This window comes from Crocuta crocuta, unplaced genomic scaffold (assembly GCF_008692635.1).
Source record: "Crocuta crocuta isolate KB4526 unplaced genomic scaffold, BGI_CrCroc_1.0 scaffold458, whole genome shotgun sequence".
In the NCBI taxonomy this organism is placed as follows: domain Eukaryota; kingdom Metazoa; phylum Chordata; class Mammalia; order Carnivora; family Hyaenidae; genus Crocuta; species Crocuta crocuta.
In genome coordinates, this window is record NW_027531908.1 from 29892 (window position 1) to 47564 (window position 17673).

At 59.1% G+C, this 17673-nt stretch overlaps 4 protein-coding genes and 5 non-coding genes across 12 annotated transcripts in view; 7 read left to right on the forward strand and 2 right to left on the reverse strand.

Moving 5' to 3' along the window:
- Nucleotides 1-2152: 2152 nt before the first annotated feature.
- Nucleotides 2153-8512, reverse strand: MED22 (mediator complex subunit 22). 2 transcript variants are annotated; one of them, XM_077774625.1, is made up of 5 exons: nt 8377-8512; nt 7789-7964; nt 6201-6281; nt 5258-5466; nt 2153-2823 (listed from the first exon to the last, which is right to left on the reverse strand). In XM_077774625.1, the coding sequence occupies exons 2-5, from the start codon at nt 7909-7911 to the stop codon at nt 2634-2636; spliced, it is 603 nt and encodes a 200-aa protein (XP_077630751.1). In that variant the 5' UTR covers nt 7912-7964; nt 8377-8512; the 3' UTR covers nt 2153-2633. The 2 variants fall into 2 exon arrangements, with proteins under 2 accessions (XP_077630751.1, XP_077630752.1); XM_077774626.1 differs by lacking the exon at nt 8377-8512 and adding an exon at nt 8160-8217.
- Nucleotides 8513-8579: 67 nt separating this feature from the next.
- Nucleotides 8580-11995, forward strand: RPL7A (ribosomal protein L7a). Its single transcript, XM_077774624.1, has 8 exons — nt 8580-8669; nt 9229-9349; nt 9800-9949; nt 10451-10591; nt 10790-10869; nt 11157-11287; nt 11579-11648; nt 11825-11995. The coding sequence occupies exons 1-8, from the start codon at nt 8667-8669 to the stop codon at nt 11927-11929; spliced, it is 801 nt and encodes a 266-aa protein (XP_077630750.1). The 5' UTR covers nt 8580-8666; the 3' UTR covers nt 11930-11995.
- LOC144240354 (small nucleolar RNA SNORD24) lies at nt 9057-9130 on the forward strand. Its single transcript, XR_013337690.1, has one exon. It is a non-coding gene; the product is annotated as a small nucleolar RNA SNORD24 (small nucleolar RNA).
- LOC144240353 (small nucleolar RNA SNORD24) lies at nt 9641-9715 on the forward strand. Its single transcript, XR_013337689.1, has one exon. It is a non-coding gene; the product is annotated as a small nucleolar RNA SNORD24 (small nucleolar RNA).
- Nucleotides 10638-10712, forward strand: LOC144240350 (small nucleolar RNA SNORD36). Its single transcript, XR_013337686.1, has one exon. It is a non-coding gene; the product is annotated as a small nucleolar RNA SNORD36 (small nucleolar RNA).
- Nucleotides 11017-11088, forward strand: LOC144240351 (small nucleolar RNA SNORD36). The gene has a single exon (XR_013337687.1). It is a non-coding gene; the product is annotated as a small nucleolar RNA SNORD36 (small nucleolar RNA).
- LOC144240352 (small nucleolar RNA SNORD36) lies at nt 11419-11485 on the forward strand. The gene has a single exon (XR_013337688.1). It is a non-coding gene; the product is annotated as a small nucleolar RNA SNORD36 (small nucleolar RNA).
- Nucleotides 11996-12211: 216 nt separating the features above from the next.
- SURF1 (SURF1 cytochrome c oxidase assembly factor) lies at nt 12212-15156 on the reverse strand. 3 transcript variants are annotated; one of them, XM_077774659.1, is made up of 7 exons: nt 14989-15156; nt 14637-14719; nt 13966-14157; nt 13133-13169; nt 12883-13045; nt 12480-12561; nt 12212-12400 (listed from the first exon to the last, which is right to left on the reverse strand). In XM_077774659.1, the coding sequence occupies exons 2-7, from the start codon at nt 14663-14665 to the stop codon at nt 12331-12333; spliced, it is 573 nt and encodes a 190-aa protein (XP_077630785.1). In that variant the 5' UTR covers nt 14666-14719; nt 14989-15156; the 3' UTR covers nt 12212-12330. The 3 variants fall into 3 exon arrangements, with proteins under 3 accessions (XP_077630785.1, XP_077630783.1, XP_077630784.1); XM_077774657.1 differs by having other exon boundaries at nt 13133-13205; XM_077774658.1 differs by lacking the exons at nt 14637-14719; nt 14989-15156 and having other exon boundaries at nt 13133-13447; nt 13966-14052.
- The window catches only part of SURF2 (surfeit 2), a 4970-nt gene continuing 2319 nt past the window's right edge, over nt 15023-17673 (forward strand). Inside the window, exons 1-3 of the mRNA XM_077774619.1 lie at nt 15023-15074; nt 15627-16038; nt 16638-16741. Coding sequence (XP_077630745.1) covers nt 15023-15074; nt 15627-16038; nt 16638-16741 — 568 coding nt within the window. The remainder of the gene's footprint in view (nt 15075-15626; nt 16039-16637; nt 16742-17673) is intronic.

Consider the following 17673-nt stretch of genomic DNA (forward strand, 5'->3'; position numbering starts at 1 on the left):
TGGCAAATTCTGTTGGCTCTCCCTTCAAAGTATATCCGGAACTGTACTTGACCCATTCCAGACCATGATCCTGCTCTAGGTTTCAAAAGGCTGTAAGAATAGTAACTAACCGCAATGCAAGATGAAGATGGATATAAAAAGACATTTGGAGGGGCGCCTGGGGGGCTCAGTCAGTTAGGTGGCCAACTTCGGCTCAGGTCGCGATCCCGAAGTTTGTGAGTTCAAGTGCAGACCCCATTTTGGATCATTTGCCTCCCTCTCTATCTACACCCCCCCCCCCCNGCGCCTGGGGGGCTCAGTTAGGTGGCCAACTTCGGCTCAGGTCGCGATCCCGAAGTTTGTGAGTTCAAGTGCAGACCCCATTTTGGATCATTTGCCTCCCTCTCTGTCTACACCCCCCCCCCCCGCCACACTTGCTCTGTGAAAATAAACATTCAAAAATAAACAACACTTGGAGAACAATTAGGGAAGTTAGAATGTGTCACGAGGGGCACCTGGGGGGCTCAGTCAGGTTAAGCATGGGACTCAGTTTGGGCTCAGGTCATGATCTCACCGTTCTTGAGATCCAGCCCCATGTCAGGCTCTATGCTGACAGCACAGAGCCTGCTTGGGATTCTCTCTCTTCTTCCTGTCACCCACTCTCTCTCAAAGTAAACATTAAAGAAAAAAAAGACGTGTCATGATACTAGATGATATTATGGGATAATTGTCATGTGGGGCCTGATGCTGGTGTAGGGCCATGGAGAGTTGCTTTTCCTGGAGGGGCGAGCTGACCAGCATTTAGGGGTGGTGTCCTGAGGTCTGCAGCTGACGTTCAGGTGGTTTTTATAGATGAGAGAGCAAGCAGAGGTGCAAGAGGTGAATCCAGAAAAGCACCTGCATGGGTGGTCTTTATACGGCTTTCATAACTTTTGCCAGGGGGTTGAACGTTCTTGGAATAAAAGGCCTGGGATACAAAGGCAGTAAGGGGCTGAGGGCTGACTAGGCTTTAGCGACTCGGGCCACTGGGGACCTTAATACACAGCTTGGCCAGGGTCGTGGAGATGAAACCGGCCTGAAGCAGGCTCCAGAGAGCACTGGAAACAAAAAGCCCGTTTCTCCAGTGAGGTCTGCTGCCAGGGCCGTGGGCCGGAGAGGAGGTGGCGGCGGTGTGCGGCCTTGCTGTAGGAGGGGGGATCCACTTTCCGGTGGGAACCGCAGTCTAAGCCCAAGAGAGCAGAGCACCGCTGGTGCAGAGGTTCTGGGGCTCACGTTTTGAAACTGAAGAGAATCAGAACCCCACCGTTCAGTCTGGCCCACCCCTTCTAGCCTTCTTCCCACACGTGCTTCCGTTGGTCATGGTCCTTTTTTTCTTTATCAGTGTCAAGTACAAGTTATTTCTGCAATGAGGGTATTGCAGGAATAGATCATCACCTGTCTTCTCGATGGGGAGCCTTCCCCAGGGCACCCTAGAAAACCAGGGCCAGGGCCAGGGCTGGGCCCCAGGCTCCAACCTGTGCGGTACCCCTGCTTGGCCACAGGGGTCTCTGGCACCCACCGCCGTTCAGCTGGTGTCCCTCCCTGTCCCTGAGACTGGACTGTATGCTGCCACCTCCTCCGTAGACCAACTGCAGTGTCCCTCGTGAGGAGGCATACCGGTGACAGGGCGCGGGCCTGAAACCCCGTCCTTCTGATGTGACCCTCCCCTTTCTCCGGGGAGCCTGGCACCCAGGCACTGGGCCTAGCATTCCATCTGCGTTGAGTCCTGATTTCTGCTGCTTCCCTTCCCGGCTCAGCGGCTGCGGACACAACACTCCAACCCCTTCCAAGCCCGTGGCCACCTGTCCCTGTAGCGCAGGTAACAGCAGCACCAACACCTGGTCTGGCGAGGACTAGATGGGACCAGAAGTACAGGTGCCCGGACCTTGTAACATGCAATGACGGCAGAAGATTTTGTTCAGTCACCTAAGACTGAGGACTTCCTAGCTCCCAGGCAGTTCTAGGCGACGGGAATGCAGCCATTCACTCTGTTGCCCAGAGACCATCTGGGTAGAAGGCTCACCTGCAGCCCAAAGCTGTCCAGGCAGAGCCCCGCAGCCGCTCTCCCCGCTGCCAGTGGGAAACCAGTGCTGGTCCCAGACCGGCCCAGGACCAGCAAGAACGAGCCACCTGATGCAAAACGGCAGTGTTTTTATTCAACGGTCTCATTACAAAATCCACCAGGATGTGTGTGGCAGAATGAGGAAGGTCCCTTGCCCTCAGCATCCCTCTCCCCGCCACAGCCCTGCGGGGACGGTCAGCTAAAAGGGACCTGCAGAACAAAGCAGCAGGTGCATCTCTGCATAGGCGGCCCGAGGGTGGAGTCTGGACTTGGCTGGTACCGTCCACTCAGCGCCACCCAGTGGCTTTTACAGAGCAGGACATCCTCTGGCCCCACGACTGGCCTGGACACACTGTCCAGGAAATGTCTGCCCAGCAGGCCAGGTGGGCAGTGAACAGGGGTGACATCTCAGAAGGATGGGCTACCTTGGAAACGTTCGACGGAAATACTTTCCCCCAACACTCTGGGGGGTGCTGTCCCTGGGCTAAAGGTTCCAAGGAGACCACACCAGATTTAAGAACCTAGGGGTGCAGGAAGGGGAGCCCTGGGAGGCTCAGGCATGCTCTGTGGGGCAGGGGCCAGTGGCATGGGAGTGGGCAGGGGCTGCAGCCTGCAGAGGGCCAGCGCTGGGCTCCGGAGACGCCAACACAGGGGCTGAGAGGCCATCAGCAGAGTCTGTGTCGAGGTCCAGCCTCCAGTAAGCTTCGCACAGAGGCAGGTCATTAGCTTCGCAAAGACTTGAGCTTTTCCACCACCAGAAACCCAGGGAGAGACAGGAGCAGGCAGAGATGGATGGAAGCCAGGGCGGGGCAGGGAGCGAGACAGAAGCAGAGTTAAGAAAACAGACCACACCCCGAATCTGCCTCTCCCCTCCTCTGCTCTGTGCTGGCCCCGCTCCAGGCAAGCCTGGCTGAGGGTGGGTATGTGGGCCCGCGGCTGCTTCGGGGTCCTACAGAGCATCCTGGAAGGGGGCCTTCCAGGACCGGCCACCTGTGTGACCTCGGCAGGTCCCTCCCGCTGGCCGCCACAGGGCCGAGCGGCCCGTGCTGCCACCTCCCTGCCCGGCTTGGCTGCCCTCCTCCTCCAGGCCCCTGGAAAGTAGCGCCCAGAGTTTGCTATGGTCTCTCCGCGGTTCCTGCGCTTGGCAAGGACCCAGACGCAGAGACCTGGCCCTCTTTTGGGGTCTCCGCTCAGCAGGGACTCTGTCCGGATGGGGTGCTGATCAGAACCAGAGACCCTGGCGCTCCGTTCTGTACACTGTACCAGCCGTGCGGCCTCCAACAGGCCCCTAAGCCCCTGAGCTCAGCCTCCCTGCCTCTAACACGGGGTCCGCGGGGGCGGCCTCCCTGGGCACGGGCAGGCAGGGGTGAGGACGTGGGTGAGGAGCATGGCTCGCTAGGGCTGTCAGGGGGGCGACCGGAGCTCGGAGGGCCGGAAACCCATCTAACTGGCTTGCTCCTTCCTCCTGCCCTGCCCCTCCCTCCCCTGCTCCTCCTGCCCTCAGCAGTCTGGGGACAGAGCAGCAGCCTAAGGAGAGTGCAGGATGATAGACAGAGAAAGAGCAAGCCGTGAGCAGGAAGCGGGCGAGCACGGACACGGGCATGCAGGGCACGGCAACCCGGGTTGGGCGCCTGCGGGGAGGCGCACACAGCCTGCTGGCCCCGACTCAACCGAGGCCCAGCCTCCTACAGGCGTTTCTAGCCCAGGGAGGAACTCGGCCTCCCACGGCTCCAGGGGTGGCAAGGGACGCCCTGGGTGAAGCAGAGACTGATGGGGCAGGACACGGGAAGCCTGCCACTCAGGCCCCTGTGTTCCCTGCAGTCTTGTCAGGTGACTTTGGGCAGGTCCCTCACGGCCACCCCCAGCCTCCAACCTCAACAGGCAGGGCCGAACTGCTGTCCTGTAACCACTTAGTTCACACGCCCAGCACGTGGGGACAACAGGAAACACACACAGGGACATAAAGGGATTATGCAAAATCCAATGGGGCTGGGAGCTATGTCCCCAGCATGGTCTGAGACACCCCTCCCCCCATGGACCTACTTAGGACCCCTCTCTGAAGAGTATTTAAGAGGTACTTGCCACATGTCTGTTGAAGCACTGGATATCAAGGACCAGAGGTGGCCCCATAACCCTCTGGAAAAATCTAGAACCATTCTAACTAAACAGGGACAACATGCCTTCGCATAGACCAAGGCGGCCAAGGACAGTAAGGGCTGGCATTGAGTACGGGGCAGGGAAACCAAGGCCCGGACCACAGACGGTGCTGGCACTGGGCATCTGTGGCCCCAGCATGGCCTCGTGGGGCAGGAAGGAGCATGTGAAAGCCACACAGGAAGAGCAAACCCCACCGGCTGGTGTGGGTAAGGGCACGGGGGGGAGGGGCACTGGACTGAAAGCAGACTGGACTTTCCCAGCCAAGGGGGACAGAGGCGCAAGGCCGCCCAGTCTTCAGCCTCTGTGTGAATCACACCTGGACTGATTTCTCAGGCTCCTGGAGCTCACAAGATTCCAGTTTCGGGATTCTAAGTCGTGCACATGGGCTGGGGTGACAGGTGCTGCCTACTCCCTGGGGCCCAGCACGGGCCCAGCACGTAGGCGGGCTCTGGTCTGTGAACCAGGCTGAGATGAGCAGGAGCCCAGTGGGGCCCAGGTACCCCTGGCCCGGCCTTCAAGGCCGCCCACTGCTTGAGTCTCTTCTCCACACACACACCCCCGCCCCCCTGTGGCCGGTCACACACAGGTTTTGGCGACGCCCACGCGGAACTGCATCCCTAGGCAGGTGCTAGTGTCCTACACACCCTGGGCGGGAGCCTGGGCTACCAGGAGACGCTCGCCCAGCCCCGCTGCCCCACTGGGATGTTTAAATACCGATTAACAAGCTAAGGGAACCACAGGGCCCAGAGCGAGGCAGCCAGCAGCCCCCCCGGGAATGCCGGTTCCTGCTTGCCCTTCTCGGGCCTGGCCCAACCCACCCCCTGAAGTTCTGTGATTTTCATCCTGCTGCCCAGGGCCCGGCAGTCAATATGAATTGTCTGTCCATCAATGGCTCTGAAACCTGAGCACAGGGCTGTGCTGCCAAAATCAGGAAGGGCTTGGGAAGACGGGACCTTCTGGGGCTGCTGGCCGGGCCGGGCCCACAGGCATGCTGTGCGCAGGGTCCAGCCCTATCGGTACCTGGACGAGTAATACTCCTCCTCTAGCTCGTACAGGTCGATGGAGATCTCGTCCCGCAGGGCGATGAGCTTCCGGTCACACTCCTCCTGCAGGGCTCGCAGCTGCTGGTTGCGCTGGTCAATGGCCTCGTTCACCGACGGGAAGTCATTGAGGATGAGGAACTGCTTGAGGTCAGACACCAGTTTCATCAGGGACTCCCCGGCTCGGACCTGCGGCCATCAGGAGAGGGCAGGCTGGTGAGGCAGCCAGGCAGCCCTGCCTCCGTTGCCTCCTCTATAAAGCGGGACCAGGGCCCAGACCTTCCCGGGGTCGTTGTGGGAAGGGAGAGAACTAGACAGTGGGTCACGGGACAGCAGGGTCCCTGGCTCCCACCCTGACTGCTGAAGATGCTTCGTAGGCAGGTGCCACCAGCTTCGCAGCGCCCGTCCTCAGGTGGCCTCCCGCTTCCCCTCCAGGGGGCGCTGCTCTCCTATCTCCTGGGTTCCTTGAGCACACGCCCCACTTGGCCAAGCCTGAAACCCCAGATTAGGCGACCGCCCTGCTTAGTGGCCACCCAGTGCTTCCTTGGGGGCAGCACGTAGGCCGGCTGGGGCGTTTCCTGCACACTTTCCTCTGGGGGCACACGGCCGGGAACATTCGGCTGATGTGCTTGTTCTGTGACATCAGAAGGGGTTAAAACACACCCCTTGTTTTGTTCAACAACCTACTCGTGCTCCCCCAAATAATCTCAAAGAACAAAGGAGGGCCGACCCCTCTCTAAGCACGGCACAGTAGTCGACACAATGGACGTGGCCCCCCATCGGCCGCCCTCACATGGCTGCCCCAGACAGCCCTCCTCTTGACAGGAGTCTCCTGAGAAGCAGTTTGCCCCCCACCCAGGAAGCCCCTGTGGGGACCGCAAGGCTCCCGGAGCCCGGGCTGTGCCCTCCACCTAGTGACTCACGATGTTGGCAGCTCGCACGTGCATCTCGTAATTGTCCTGCTCGCCCTGAGTGGCCCTCGACACTTGTGTCTCGTCCTCAATCTGGAGAACAAACAAGAAAGCCCAGAATTGGCAAGTGCCCCAGCCCACAGGTGACCGGCTGGCTGTGGCACACCCACGCCGGCCGCCTCCTGTCTGTCTGTCTGTCTGTCGTTTGCTTCACCTTCTCCGCCAAACACTGCTGACCAGACCTTGGGCAAGGTTCAGCCGCACCCCCTCTTGTTCTCTTCTAAGGAAATAACGCCACCTTCGTTGGGACACGTGGATGCCTGTGTACGCTGACCGCCTCGCCACGTGCACGGAGGTCTCGGCCAAGTCTTTTTGGGGGTGTGGAGCCTCGTTCTGTATGAAACAGGGTCGCTAGCTCAGACACTGAGTAAACTGAACCACCGAACCGGTAAAAGCACAACGTGTATCTTTTAAGCTGCTGTTTACGGAGTGTTTCCAGAGTGCCTGGCACCACGTTAAGCGCGTGACCACCAACCGCCATCCCGGGTTTACAGGGATGGGCAAAGCTGAGGTGGGGCACACCCGTGAGCTCACTCAAGGTGTCTCCGACGGTGAACAGAGGAGCCAGGAGCTGCTGCCTGTCACTGCTCCAACCTGTCCATCTGTCCAGGGCTTTCTCAGGGGACCGCGCCAGGCACGGGCTGGCATCAGGGCACTCTTAGTTAAGTGAGGAGCTGGACTCCCTGGGTGCAAATCCTGGCTCTCCTAGCTGTTAGCAGAATGACCTTGGCAAATCACTAAATCTCTCAAGTCTCGGTTTCTGCCTCTAAGAAGGAGAGAACAGGACGGCCCCATGGAGAGTTTCTGTGAAGGTTAAACAGGGGGAGACACGTGCGACACATGGTGAATGGATGCCAAACACAGGCCAGCCAGTTTCACCATCGCTCAGAAAGCCTTGGGAGAGCGGCAGCAGTCTCGAAGATCCAGCCCCACGTGGTGCAGTGCGGCCCAGAAGGCTCGCCTGTCCCCACCCAGACTCTGGCCACGCTACCCTCCTGGGGGGCCTCGCCAGCCCTTCTCCCCGCCCCCACTCATTCGCAACAGCTACCGCATCTGGGCCTGCGTCAGGCCCCACAGTAACCATTTTATAAAGTCATCTAGTCGCCAGAGGGCTTTAGGCTGCAAGGGAAACTGAGGTACGGAAATGTCTAATCCTCGTTCAGACGCATGCTGCTGGTAAGTGACATTAGACATTGAATCCCAGTCATCCCTCTAGACTTCCCCATAGCTGCCTCACCAGGAACTGTAATTAGCTGCTGTGTTTACTCATCTGTTGACCTGTTTCTTATTGCCGACCCTCCCTGTGCTCCCAAATGTTTTCCCCACATGGACAAAGGCCAGGAGTGTTTGTCACTGCCGTATCCTCACCACCTGGCACAGAGCACCTGCTCCATGTTCAGTGGGTGCCACTCAAAGCAGAAACCACTCGTCCCCACCCCCGTGACCCTTGACCAGAGCAGGCCGGCCACTCAGCACACACCCCCGTCCACCATCTCTAGTCCCTGCTCCTTCCCTTGGTCGCCCACCCGCCCACGCCCACCTTGGCAGTCTTGATGATCTCAGTGAAGTTGTCCATGATGGACTTGATGTCGTCCTTGAGCCGCTTGTTGTAAGACTGTAGCAGTGTCTCCTTGCTCTGCGGCAGGGCTCTCTGCTGGGCCATGGCGGGGACCTCAGGCGGCGCAGGGACAGAGATCTGGGGCCACCAGTCGCCACCTGGGAGCCAGAGTCCGGGTGAGCGGAGCCAGCCTCAGCCGCCCACCCCCCCAGCAGAAGTGGGATCTCGGGCGAGGCCCTCTCCGTCAAACACCCCTGTCCCACCATCCACACACAAGCACACTGCGGGGGCTCGCGTCCCGACCGCTCAAGGACGAGGTCCGCGCCCTCCCCGGAGCGCCCCTCCGACTCTACCGCCACCGCTGCGCCCACGGCCCTCTCGCTCGGGGTAGGGGGTTGGAGGCTAGGCGGGACCACCCTCCCTCCCCGCGCCAGGAGCCTTGCGGCTGCGCGCTCCCGACAGGCTGGCCTGGCCTGCGCGCCGCCGACCGACGGACCTCGCGGCCTTGGAGCCGCGTTGTGGGGAGGGTCCCACCCGAGAAAAGACGGCGACCCGCTCCGCCGCCCCCACCTGGTCCGCAGAGCCCGGGGCGACGGGCACTTGGCCCGGGCGGGGTGGAGACGAGCGCGCGCCCCTCCCTGTAAGACCTGACTACCCGCCGCCGTCTACACGGCGCTCACGCCCGGGCCGACAAGCCGCTGTAGGCGCGGTAGGCACCGCCCTCGGTCGGAGGCGGGCGAGAGCGGTCCTGTTGCTTTAAATCCGAAGTCCCGCGTAGGCGCCAGTTCTCGCGATCTCTGAGGTTCCCTACATATTACCCACAATTCTCTTTTCCTTTCTCTCTTCTCCAGCCATCCAAGATGGTGAGTGTTCCTACTGTTCTTGGTCTAGCTGGGTCAGGGTTTTATCCACCGCCATCCTCTTCGGGGCGTCACCGTGCGGGTGGTCCCTCCACCGCGCGGCGCTAGGGGAGCCCCGCGGGGCCTGGCGGGATGGCACTGGGCCGGGTAGGATCCCGGCGCCTGGGTCGGGGGCTGGGGAGAGGAGGGCTCCGGCGCGGAGCGCAGCGCCGCAATGCGGGCTCGGAGCGACCGGGCTGAGGCGCTGCAACGCCCTGGGGGTTGCCCCGGCGGCCTTGGGCGAGAAAGGTGCCGAGTCCATCAGTGCTGATTGTGGAGCCTGCCGTACGCCGTGCTCCTAGAGACGGGTCGCGTAGTTCTCGGACGCGGCGGGCGCGGCCACCCCGGTGGTGCAGGTGATGTGAAGAGTATTTGTCGTCTGAATGACGGTGAGGACGCTGCTAACCACCGAGATCGTTGATGCACACGGGCGGTCGCCGGGCTCGCCGCTGGGCGGCCGGGGCGCCTTCGGAGCAGCGCGTGCGGGAGCGCGGGGTTGACCCGGGTGTCCCTTCTCGCTTAGCCGAAAGGGAAGAAGGCCAAGGGGAAGAAGGTGGCCCCGGCCCCGGCTGTCGTGAAGAAGCAGGAGGCCAAGAAGGTGGTCAATCCCCTGTTTGAAAAAAGGCCCAAGAACTTCGGCATCGGTGAGTAGGAGAGGGCAGGCGGCGGGTGGTCTGTTCGCAAAGAAAAGCGGCAGTGTGCTTAGCAGAGGGTCGTGTGCTGGCTCAGTTAGTAGGTTTTGGCGCGTGCGGGGTTCCCCCGGGCTGGGATGTGGGTAACGGTGGTTCAGGGTGCGTGGTCTCCGGTGTCAGCTCTCCGCCGGGATTGGGCTTGGCCGGCGGGAAAGCAGCGCTCAGCGCAGGCGCGTTGACCGCCGCCCTGGCAGCCGCTGGGCCGCTTGTGGGACGAGCAGGAAGGGTCGCCAGGTGTTTGCGTGCAGATGATGTGAACGAATATTTGCTATCTGAGAGATGGTGATGACGCTTTAAACCACCAAGATCGCTGATGCACCTACACCCTCCTCTGAGTGGCCCCAAACACCAGCTTGACCTGGAGTTTGAGCCTCACTAACAGCGCTGCCTGTAATTTCTCAGGACAGGACATCCAGCCCAAAAGGGACCTCACACGCTTTGTCAAGTGGCCCTGCTACATAAGGCTGCAACGGCAAAGGGCTATTCTCTATAAACGTCTTAAAGTGCCACCTGCGATTAACCAGTTCACCCAGGCCCTGGACCGCCAAACAGGTGAGGCTCTGTAAACCAGCATGGACTCTGCGTTTCCTGGGCACTTAGTGCCCGACTGAGGTCTCTAAGGAGCTCTGGGTATTTCCAGCAAATTGGGTTACTAGAAACTTAGGTTCTTTTCTGGTTTCTAGACCGTGAAAGTGGTGTAGCTGAAGTGATTGCGTACGTGGTCTGAGATTTTGTTTCTTTACGTTCATTTATTTTTTGAGAGCACACGCTTCTCATGCACAGGCAGGGAAGGGGCAGAGAGGGAGAGACTGAATCCCAAGCAGGCTACATGCCATCAGCACAGAGCCCTGTTGAGGGCTTGAACTCACAAACTTGGAGATCACGATCTGAGCCAGGATCAAGAGGCTGACAACTGACTGTGCCGCCAGGTGCCCTGTGGTCTGAGATTCTTTGATGCTATGATAGCATTCAGGACAGGGACCTAGAGCGTTCTGTTGAGGAGTGAAGATCAGAGTTTGAAACGCACCCCTAAACCGACAATTGTTGTTGCAGCTACTCAGCTGCTTAAGCTGGCCCACAAGTACAGGCCGGAGACCAAGCAAGAGAAGAAGCAGAGACTGCTGGCCCGGGCGGAGAAGAAGGCTGCTGGCAAAGGGGATGTCCCCACCAAGAGGCCGCCTGTCCTTCGAGCTGGTGAGTGGGTCCTTCCTTAGAGGGGGTGAGCGGTGGGGCAGGCTGTTGGCAATGATGCATGAATTTCTTCACCTGGAAACACTGTGGAGAGCAAAATCCGAGCTTTTTAACCCTGAGCCACAGCTGGGCCCATAGAACTGCTTTTGTGACCCGAGCAGTCCCCGTGGACTGCTCACGCAAACGGTTGGTGTGTTCCAGGGGTTAACACCGTCACCACCTTGGTGGAAAACAAGAAGGCTCAGCTGGTAGTGATCGCACATGACGTGGACCCTATTGAGGTACGTGTTAATGGTTTCTAAGCGTTGTCAGATTGGGCCCTGCGGCAGTACTGGGAAGACGGAGGAGTAAGCTGGAGTTCGGCTTGTCAGGCCAAAGTGCTTTCCATTGAGGACAGTGCTGACCGGGGGTCCGGTGGACCATAGCCAATGCAATGATGTGGATTTCTTACTGAATTCAACCTTGAAGTGTAAGACATGAGCTTTTTAACCCTGAGCAGTTGGCTAAGTTAGTTTTTAAATTGCTGCTTTTGGTCAGTGTACACTCTAGAGCTAATGCTGTTTTCCAGCTGGTCGTCTTCCTACCTGCCCTGTGTCGTAAGATGGGGGTTCCCTACTGCATCATCAAGGGGAAGGCCAGGCTGGGGCGACTGGTCCACAGGAAGACCTGCACCACTGTCGCCTTCACCCAGGTTAACTCGTGAGTATGCACAGTGCCCCCAAGCTCCAGCCGGCAGCAGAGGTCAGGCGCTCCTCTCTCCCAGGACGTCCCATTTCTCAGGATTCGTTTAACGCTCTAGCCTTATTAAAGCAATACATTCACCTGGATCTTTGCCGATGATGGTTACGAATTTCTTCACCTGAATAAGCCATGTGGTCATGTTGTATCTGAGGCAGAGGCCTTGTGTTTGGGATACAAATGAAGTCATTCCTGTTTTCTGGAAAGGTAACCAAGATGGTGATGACCCACATTTACCCCCTGCTTTCTTAGGGAAGACAAAGGAGCTCTGGCTAAGCTGGTGGAAGCTATCAGAACCAATTACAACGACAGATACGATGAGGTGAGCAGCAGCAGGACACAACGCTGGGGGAAGCCAGGCCCGTCTTCAGGGGGACGGGCTGCCTCCAGCACAGTCCTCCTGGATCAGGGACTTGGAAGAGCCAAGCAGAAGACCTAGCATGCTCTGAGAGCCTCAGAACAGCAGCCCGCACCAACTGCCTCTCTTTGTCATTGCAGATCCGCCGCCACTGGGGTGGCAACGTCCTGGGTCCGAAGTCAGTGGCTCGCATCGCCAAGTTGGAGAAGGCGAAGGCTAAAGAACTGGCCACCAAACTGGGCTGAGTGGGCACTGCTGAGTTTTCTGTACATAAAAGTAATAAAAGGCTCTTTCAGCCAGTGCTGATCGGTGTTTGGAGTGGAGTGTAATCTTTTGTCTTCCTACACGTGTTCCTGGTGGCGGCAAGGTCCTTGACCGGCGTAGGGCTGGCTGGAGTGGCGGTAAACCGCTGTGTAAGGGTTGTGTTGATGGTTTGGAAAAAGCAGCATTGAAACTGTTGGCTCACATACAACCCAAGCCTGGAGCTGATGATCAGCCAGTTAACTGACACAGGTAGAGAAGACAGGTACGGTACAAAGTGCGATGTAGAGATTTATTTACTTAATGCCAATAGTGCCTGATCCCACGTGAAAACAAATCTCTGGAAAACAGCCGCTTCCTCATAACTTAGGGAAAGGGCTACATCTCACACACCAGGGGTCCGACGTAGGAATTTCTTAAACCACAGGTATGATGTAGCTGCACAGAGTCCATACCTTAGGTCAAAAAGATGAACAGTCAGGGTCCTGGGGGGGTAGAGGAGGGGGGACAGCAAGGGAGCAGGTGAGGACTCACCAGGTGATGATGTACTGCACGTGCTCATTCCTCAGAGTGACTCGGGTTTGCCCTCCGACAGGTCCTCCGGGGACTGTGCTCTCTGCAGAGACCCTGGGCTCAGTCCACAATCCCACCACCACCAGCTGCTTAGCTCATGTCTCCCTGCGGCAGCCTGGCCAGCTATTCCCTTGGAACCTCCCGGAGTTCTTGAGAGCTATGGTTTTTGTGTGGCCCAAAATTCAGTACGGGCCTTGCAGTTGAAACCAGCCCTGGGCTGCCTCTTTCCAAACATATTTCCCCCAACACCTACTAGAGAGTAAGCAACAGGAAATAACTAGATTTCCAGGGTTAGGAGGAAGTTAGAACAGAGTATTTACAAAAAAGCTACTTGATCTTCTAGGATGAGCTGATCACAACGTACGGAAGTCAGCATCAATGAAGATGGGGTCTGCGCCCGTGAGCCTGGCCATGGCCTCCAGGTCCCGGTAATGCCAGTGGTTTCTTTCGGGATTGTTCTCAGGGACAAAGGGCTTCCTGGTTTCTGTCAGCCTCACCATCCCAACTAGGTCCACTTCTCCCTCAATCTATAAAGGAAAATGTGAGATTGCTCCTTAAGGCCTGTGGTTTCTATAGAGGCCTGCTCACAAAAATGGAGGGTTCTTGCCTCTTACCTGGCCTTTCTGCCGAGTATCTGGATTCACTTTTTTCCTGGGGACAAACCCTCTATTTACCAGGATGGTGATTCTGGAGTAACAGGAGGATGCGCTCAGGTGGGGAAGAATTTCTGAATAAAGACTAAGTCCTTGGGACAACAAGCCTGTGCCTGGGGCACGTTCTAAGCAGCGAGGCTTGGGGCAGATGTGCCACCGGGAAGGCCTCTGTCCAGCTGTGTCCTGACCGGCAGGACACCAACTCTGAAGGCAGATCTCCAGGGTCCCTGGTACACACCCTGCATCCATCTCTGCTTCCTTTCTTGGGCCTCACCCCTGCAACATCCAAGCCGTAAATGACTCTCTCCCACAGAGTTCTGACATCCACCTCTCCCTCTCACAAGGCAGCTGTGGCCTGTGCACCTGCATCCAATATCCCCTTGGGGGGATGGGTGACACAGAGCAGCCTGCTGGAGACCCTCTCAGACCTGAAAACCGGAAGTTGCTCTAGTCACCAAGAGTGCAGCGACCCCTTGCTGTGCAGGCCATTTCCTCTGCCTGCATGTGGCCCAAACAGTCCCCTGGGAAGCCTTCCCTGACCGGCCCCCTCCCTGCTGCACCGCCACCATTTAACGCGTGGGCCTAGTTCTCCAGAGTGGTGGATTTCATTCGCCTCTTCTGAGAGCTTAACCTACGGAAATTATTCAGGAAGACGTTAAATGAATCGCTTAACGCCAGAAGTACGAATTCCCATCTCTTTCAAGGAACTGAATGCGGCTTCCTGGGTATCCTGGATTCCCCGAGGCTGGGAGTTGAGAGATGAAAGTCGGTGCATCCCTGCCTGTCCTACTCACCCCAGCTCAGTGCAGCGGAAGGGGGTGACAACGTAGGCCCCGCTCTCTGGCGAGGAAGAGAGGCGGCCAGCCTCCCGGGCCTCCCGGGCCGGGTCCACCATCGTCCGAGGCATCATGTACAGCTCCTTGGAGTGGTCAAAGTGCCCCCTGACCCGCACTGGCCTGTACTCCAGGTTCTTCAGTTCCATCGGGCTACAGGGCAGTGGGAAGAAGTGAGGCCCAGCAAGACCAGGCAGGGAGCCAAAGCCTGTCAGGGCCACACGTCACAAATACAGCAAGCCTGCTCCCCCGAACCAGACCCGTTCCTCCAGGACAGCACGTCAACACGAGAGGGAGAGGCAGCAGAATCATTTAGGAGACCTGAACCTGCTCTCCTGCCGACACTCGACACGGGGGCACGATGCCCTCGCCACCAGGGAAGAATCACTGCTCCGGGGGGCCCATCAGCACCGCACCCCCATTGGTGCGATGGGCCTGAAAAACGGTGAGACCCCGGATCACAGATCTCTTTCTGAATGTGTCACGCCGCCTCCCAAGGGTGGTCAGGAAGCCCATTAGGACAACTCATCTTGAGGGCTCCCGTCTGAGGGTCAGGGCGGCAAGCAGAAGCAGCCAGGCCCCGCTGCTGACCCTGAGTGAGGCCAGTCCCAGGTGGGCCGCCCCACACTCACTCTGCTGGCAGAGGGATGGGCTCGGCCATAACTCTGGACTCGAGCTCCGCTATCAGCTGTAGCTTCCACTTCCGACGCTGGACCTGTGGAAACAGCACACCTGAGCGGATGGCAGAAAGTCAAAAGCTCAGAGCCACCAGCGGTGCCTGGGTGGCTCAGTCGGTTAAGCATCCGACTAAGGCTCGGTCATGATCTCACCATGTCTGTGCTGACAGCACAGAGCCTGAAGCCTGCTTTGGATTCGGTGTCTCCATCCTTCTCAGTCCCTCCCCCACTTGCACGGTCTCTCTCACAAAAATAAAAAGAGGGGGAAAAAAGCTCAGAGCCACCAGAGCTAGAGGCCAGTGTTTACCTGCCAGGTCCCCAGGCCAAAGGCAGTCACGGGAATGAGAAGCAGGAACCACTGGAGAGAGGAGCCGTCCTCCGCTTTCGTGGCAGGTGCTTCGGTTGCAGAACTGCCACCCCTGCTTGGGCTCCAGGGCACCCCTAGGACGGTTTACAACCCTGGTGTGGGGTCAGAAGCCCCCCACAAATAGTGCTGGAGCAGCCTATTCCTCAAGGAGACTCGAGCACTACTGCCCGAGAGTGAACAGACCGGCCAGCGGCCAGCAGCACCTGCCCAGCTCCTAAACCAGCCCTCAGCACGAGCACGCTCCCTGGAGGTTTACTGACTGCATAAGCACGGCCTAGGCCTTAGTCCTGCCTCTGCCACCTGGGTAACCGCCTAGTGCCTTTTACACGACACTCTGCCGAGTACTCCGTTGCACTAAGAGCACCCGCTAAGCAGAGGCAGAGGCGCGACCAACTCGGGAAAGGGGCTCACGGAGCTCTCCCAGCAGCTCTTCGGGTTCACTGCTCGTCAGTTCTAAAGGGAAGGTGTATTTGAGCTGGCAGAGTGTGAGCCGCATCAAAGGAGGGCACCGCGCGCGGCGCGGGGGTAAGAAAGCACGCCTGGAGCAGCGTTCCACGGTACCCTTCCTTCCTACACAGCGCGCAACACGCACGTCGTGGCTGTGCTCTCTAGGGCCCCGGCCACCGGCCACCCGGGTTTCAGTCTTGGGACGGCCCCTCATCAGCCCGCTGAGGCGCTGGGAAGTGACTGCCCGTCCCCGGCCAGGGGTGACTCGGGAGTGCGAGAGCGGACGGCCCGCGGGCCACCTCGGCGGAGAGGCACGCCTGCGCTCGGGCGCCAATTCGGAGCCCCNCCCCGCACCCCCTCACCCCTTCTCCCGCCGTCCCGCCCGCAGGTGAAATGCGCTCTCACTGGCCACGAGCTGCCCTGCCGTCTGCCCGAGCTCCAGGTCTACACCCGCGGCAAGAGGTACAGGCGGCTGGTCCGCGCCTCTCCGGCCTTCGACTACGCGGAGTTCGAGCCGCACATCGTGCCCAGCACCAAGAACCCGTACGTGGGGAGGGGGGCGCGCGCCGGCTACTGCGGGAGGGGCCCCGAGTGGGGACAGGTCCAAGCGCCGAGTCTGGCCGCTGTCGCGGGGTAGATTCGGAACCCCGACCCCTCCCCACTGGCTGCGCGTACCTTCGTAAGTGTTAGGAGATTCGACATCCGGGTTGGAGGCTAGATTCCCAGGTGAGCCCCCTCCGTGGTGCGTGTTTGCTTGTTGCAAAGCTGAGGCGTGTTCCCTGAGCTTCTGAATGCGGTCAGTTCCGAGATTTAAGAAGCACTTTGGTGTAGCTGAACGTGTACGTTGACGGGGGTAGTTGTAAAAGAGGGGCNGCACCCCCATGTGCAGGAGGAGCAGGTGTGATGACCAGGCCTGTGTTCCAGGTAGACTTTGAGAGGTCACGGTCCTCCTGGGGCGGTGGTTCTCCACCCCGCTTGCAGGATGGAATTGCTTTCGCGTTTTTAAGAACTTTGATGCCCAGTTGGCTTCCGGGACTTTTGTCCAGTTCTGGGGATGATTGCAAGATGCAGCCGTGGTTGGAGAGCCACTGGTCCAGGTCCTTGCGAACGTCCCTGGCAGCCGGGGTTTGCCTGTCCCCTAGGTACCAGCTGTTCTGCAGACTCACCATGCGGCACATCAACAAGGCCCCAGAGCATGTACTGAGGCACACCCAGGGCCAGCGGTACCAGAGAGCTTTGCGGGAATGTAAGTAGCCGGGGGCGGGCGCAGCCTGCCTCAGTTTACAGGTGTTATGGGTGCATGCCTGCCCTTCCCCAGGACGAGTGCCCTTGAAGGCAGAAGTGGTGTGTCAGTCACCCTTTGGCAGTAGCTGGTGGTGCACCGGGCCCAGCCCGGGGGAGGGGTGGTGGCGGAGACCGATGTAAAGCAGGCAGCGGACTCCGACCTAACTGCAGGCTAGCGAGTGCTGTGAAGGACGTGTGCCGAGGGCCACCAGGAGGCCCTGGGGAGGTTGGGTTTCTGGGCTGAGACTTTAGGGGACATAGGGAGTAGAGGCAAGAGTGCTCCCTTTAGGAGAAAGACTCAGGCAAGGTAGAGGCAGAAACACACTTGGCTGTGGGCGGTCCTGAAGGACGGCCACCGTGCCACCATGAAGGTGGGGTCGGCAAGGGAGGTGGGGACAGGACCACATGAAGTGGGGATGCGTGCAGAGGACTGAAGCAGGGACTGGCACAGTCACTGTGCGTGTCAGGGTCGCTGTGGCTCTTGAGGACGGGGTGGGAAGGAGTGGAGAAGGGGATCCTTGGTGGCTGCGCAGCCAGCTGAAGGTGACGGTGGCTGGGGCTGCCAGGTGCTGGCAGGAAGACGTGGACAGGTTGTCACTGTTGTGGGGGTTGGATCGGTAGGTGAGGCAGTGAGGGAGAGGAAGAAATCCGCTGTGACACCCAGATTCCTGGCTCGAGAACTGGGGTGCTCTAGGAGAGCGGTAGCTGATTCACAGGCTTTGTGGGGAAATGAAGCGTTCTCTTCAATGTGGGTCAGGGCAGGTGGCTGTTGCATGGGCCAGCGCTCGGATGACGCGCACCGCTGACACCAAGCGGCATTTGCGTCCACAGAGCCACAGAAGAGGGGCCTGGCCGGGCCTGAGGAGGGAAGAGCCCCAGAGGGGTGAGAAGCAG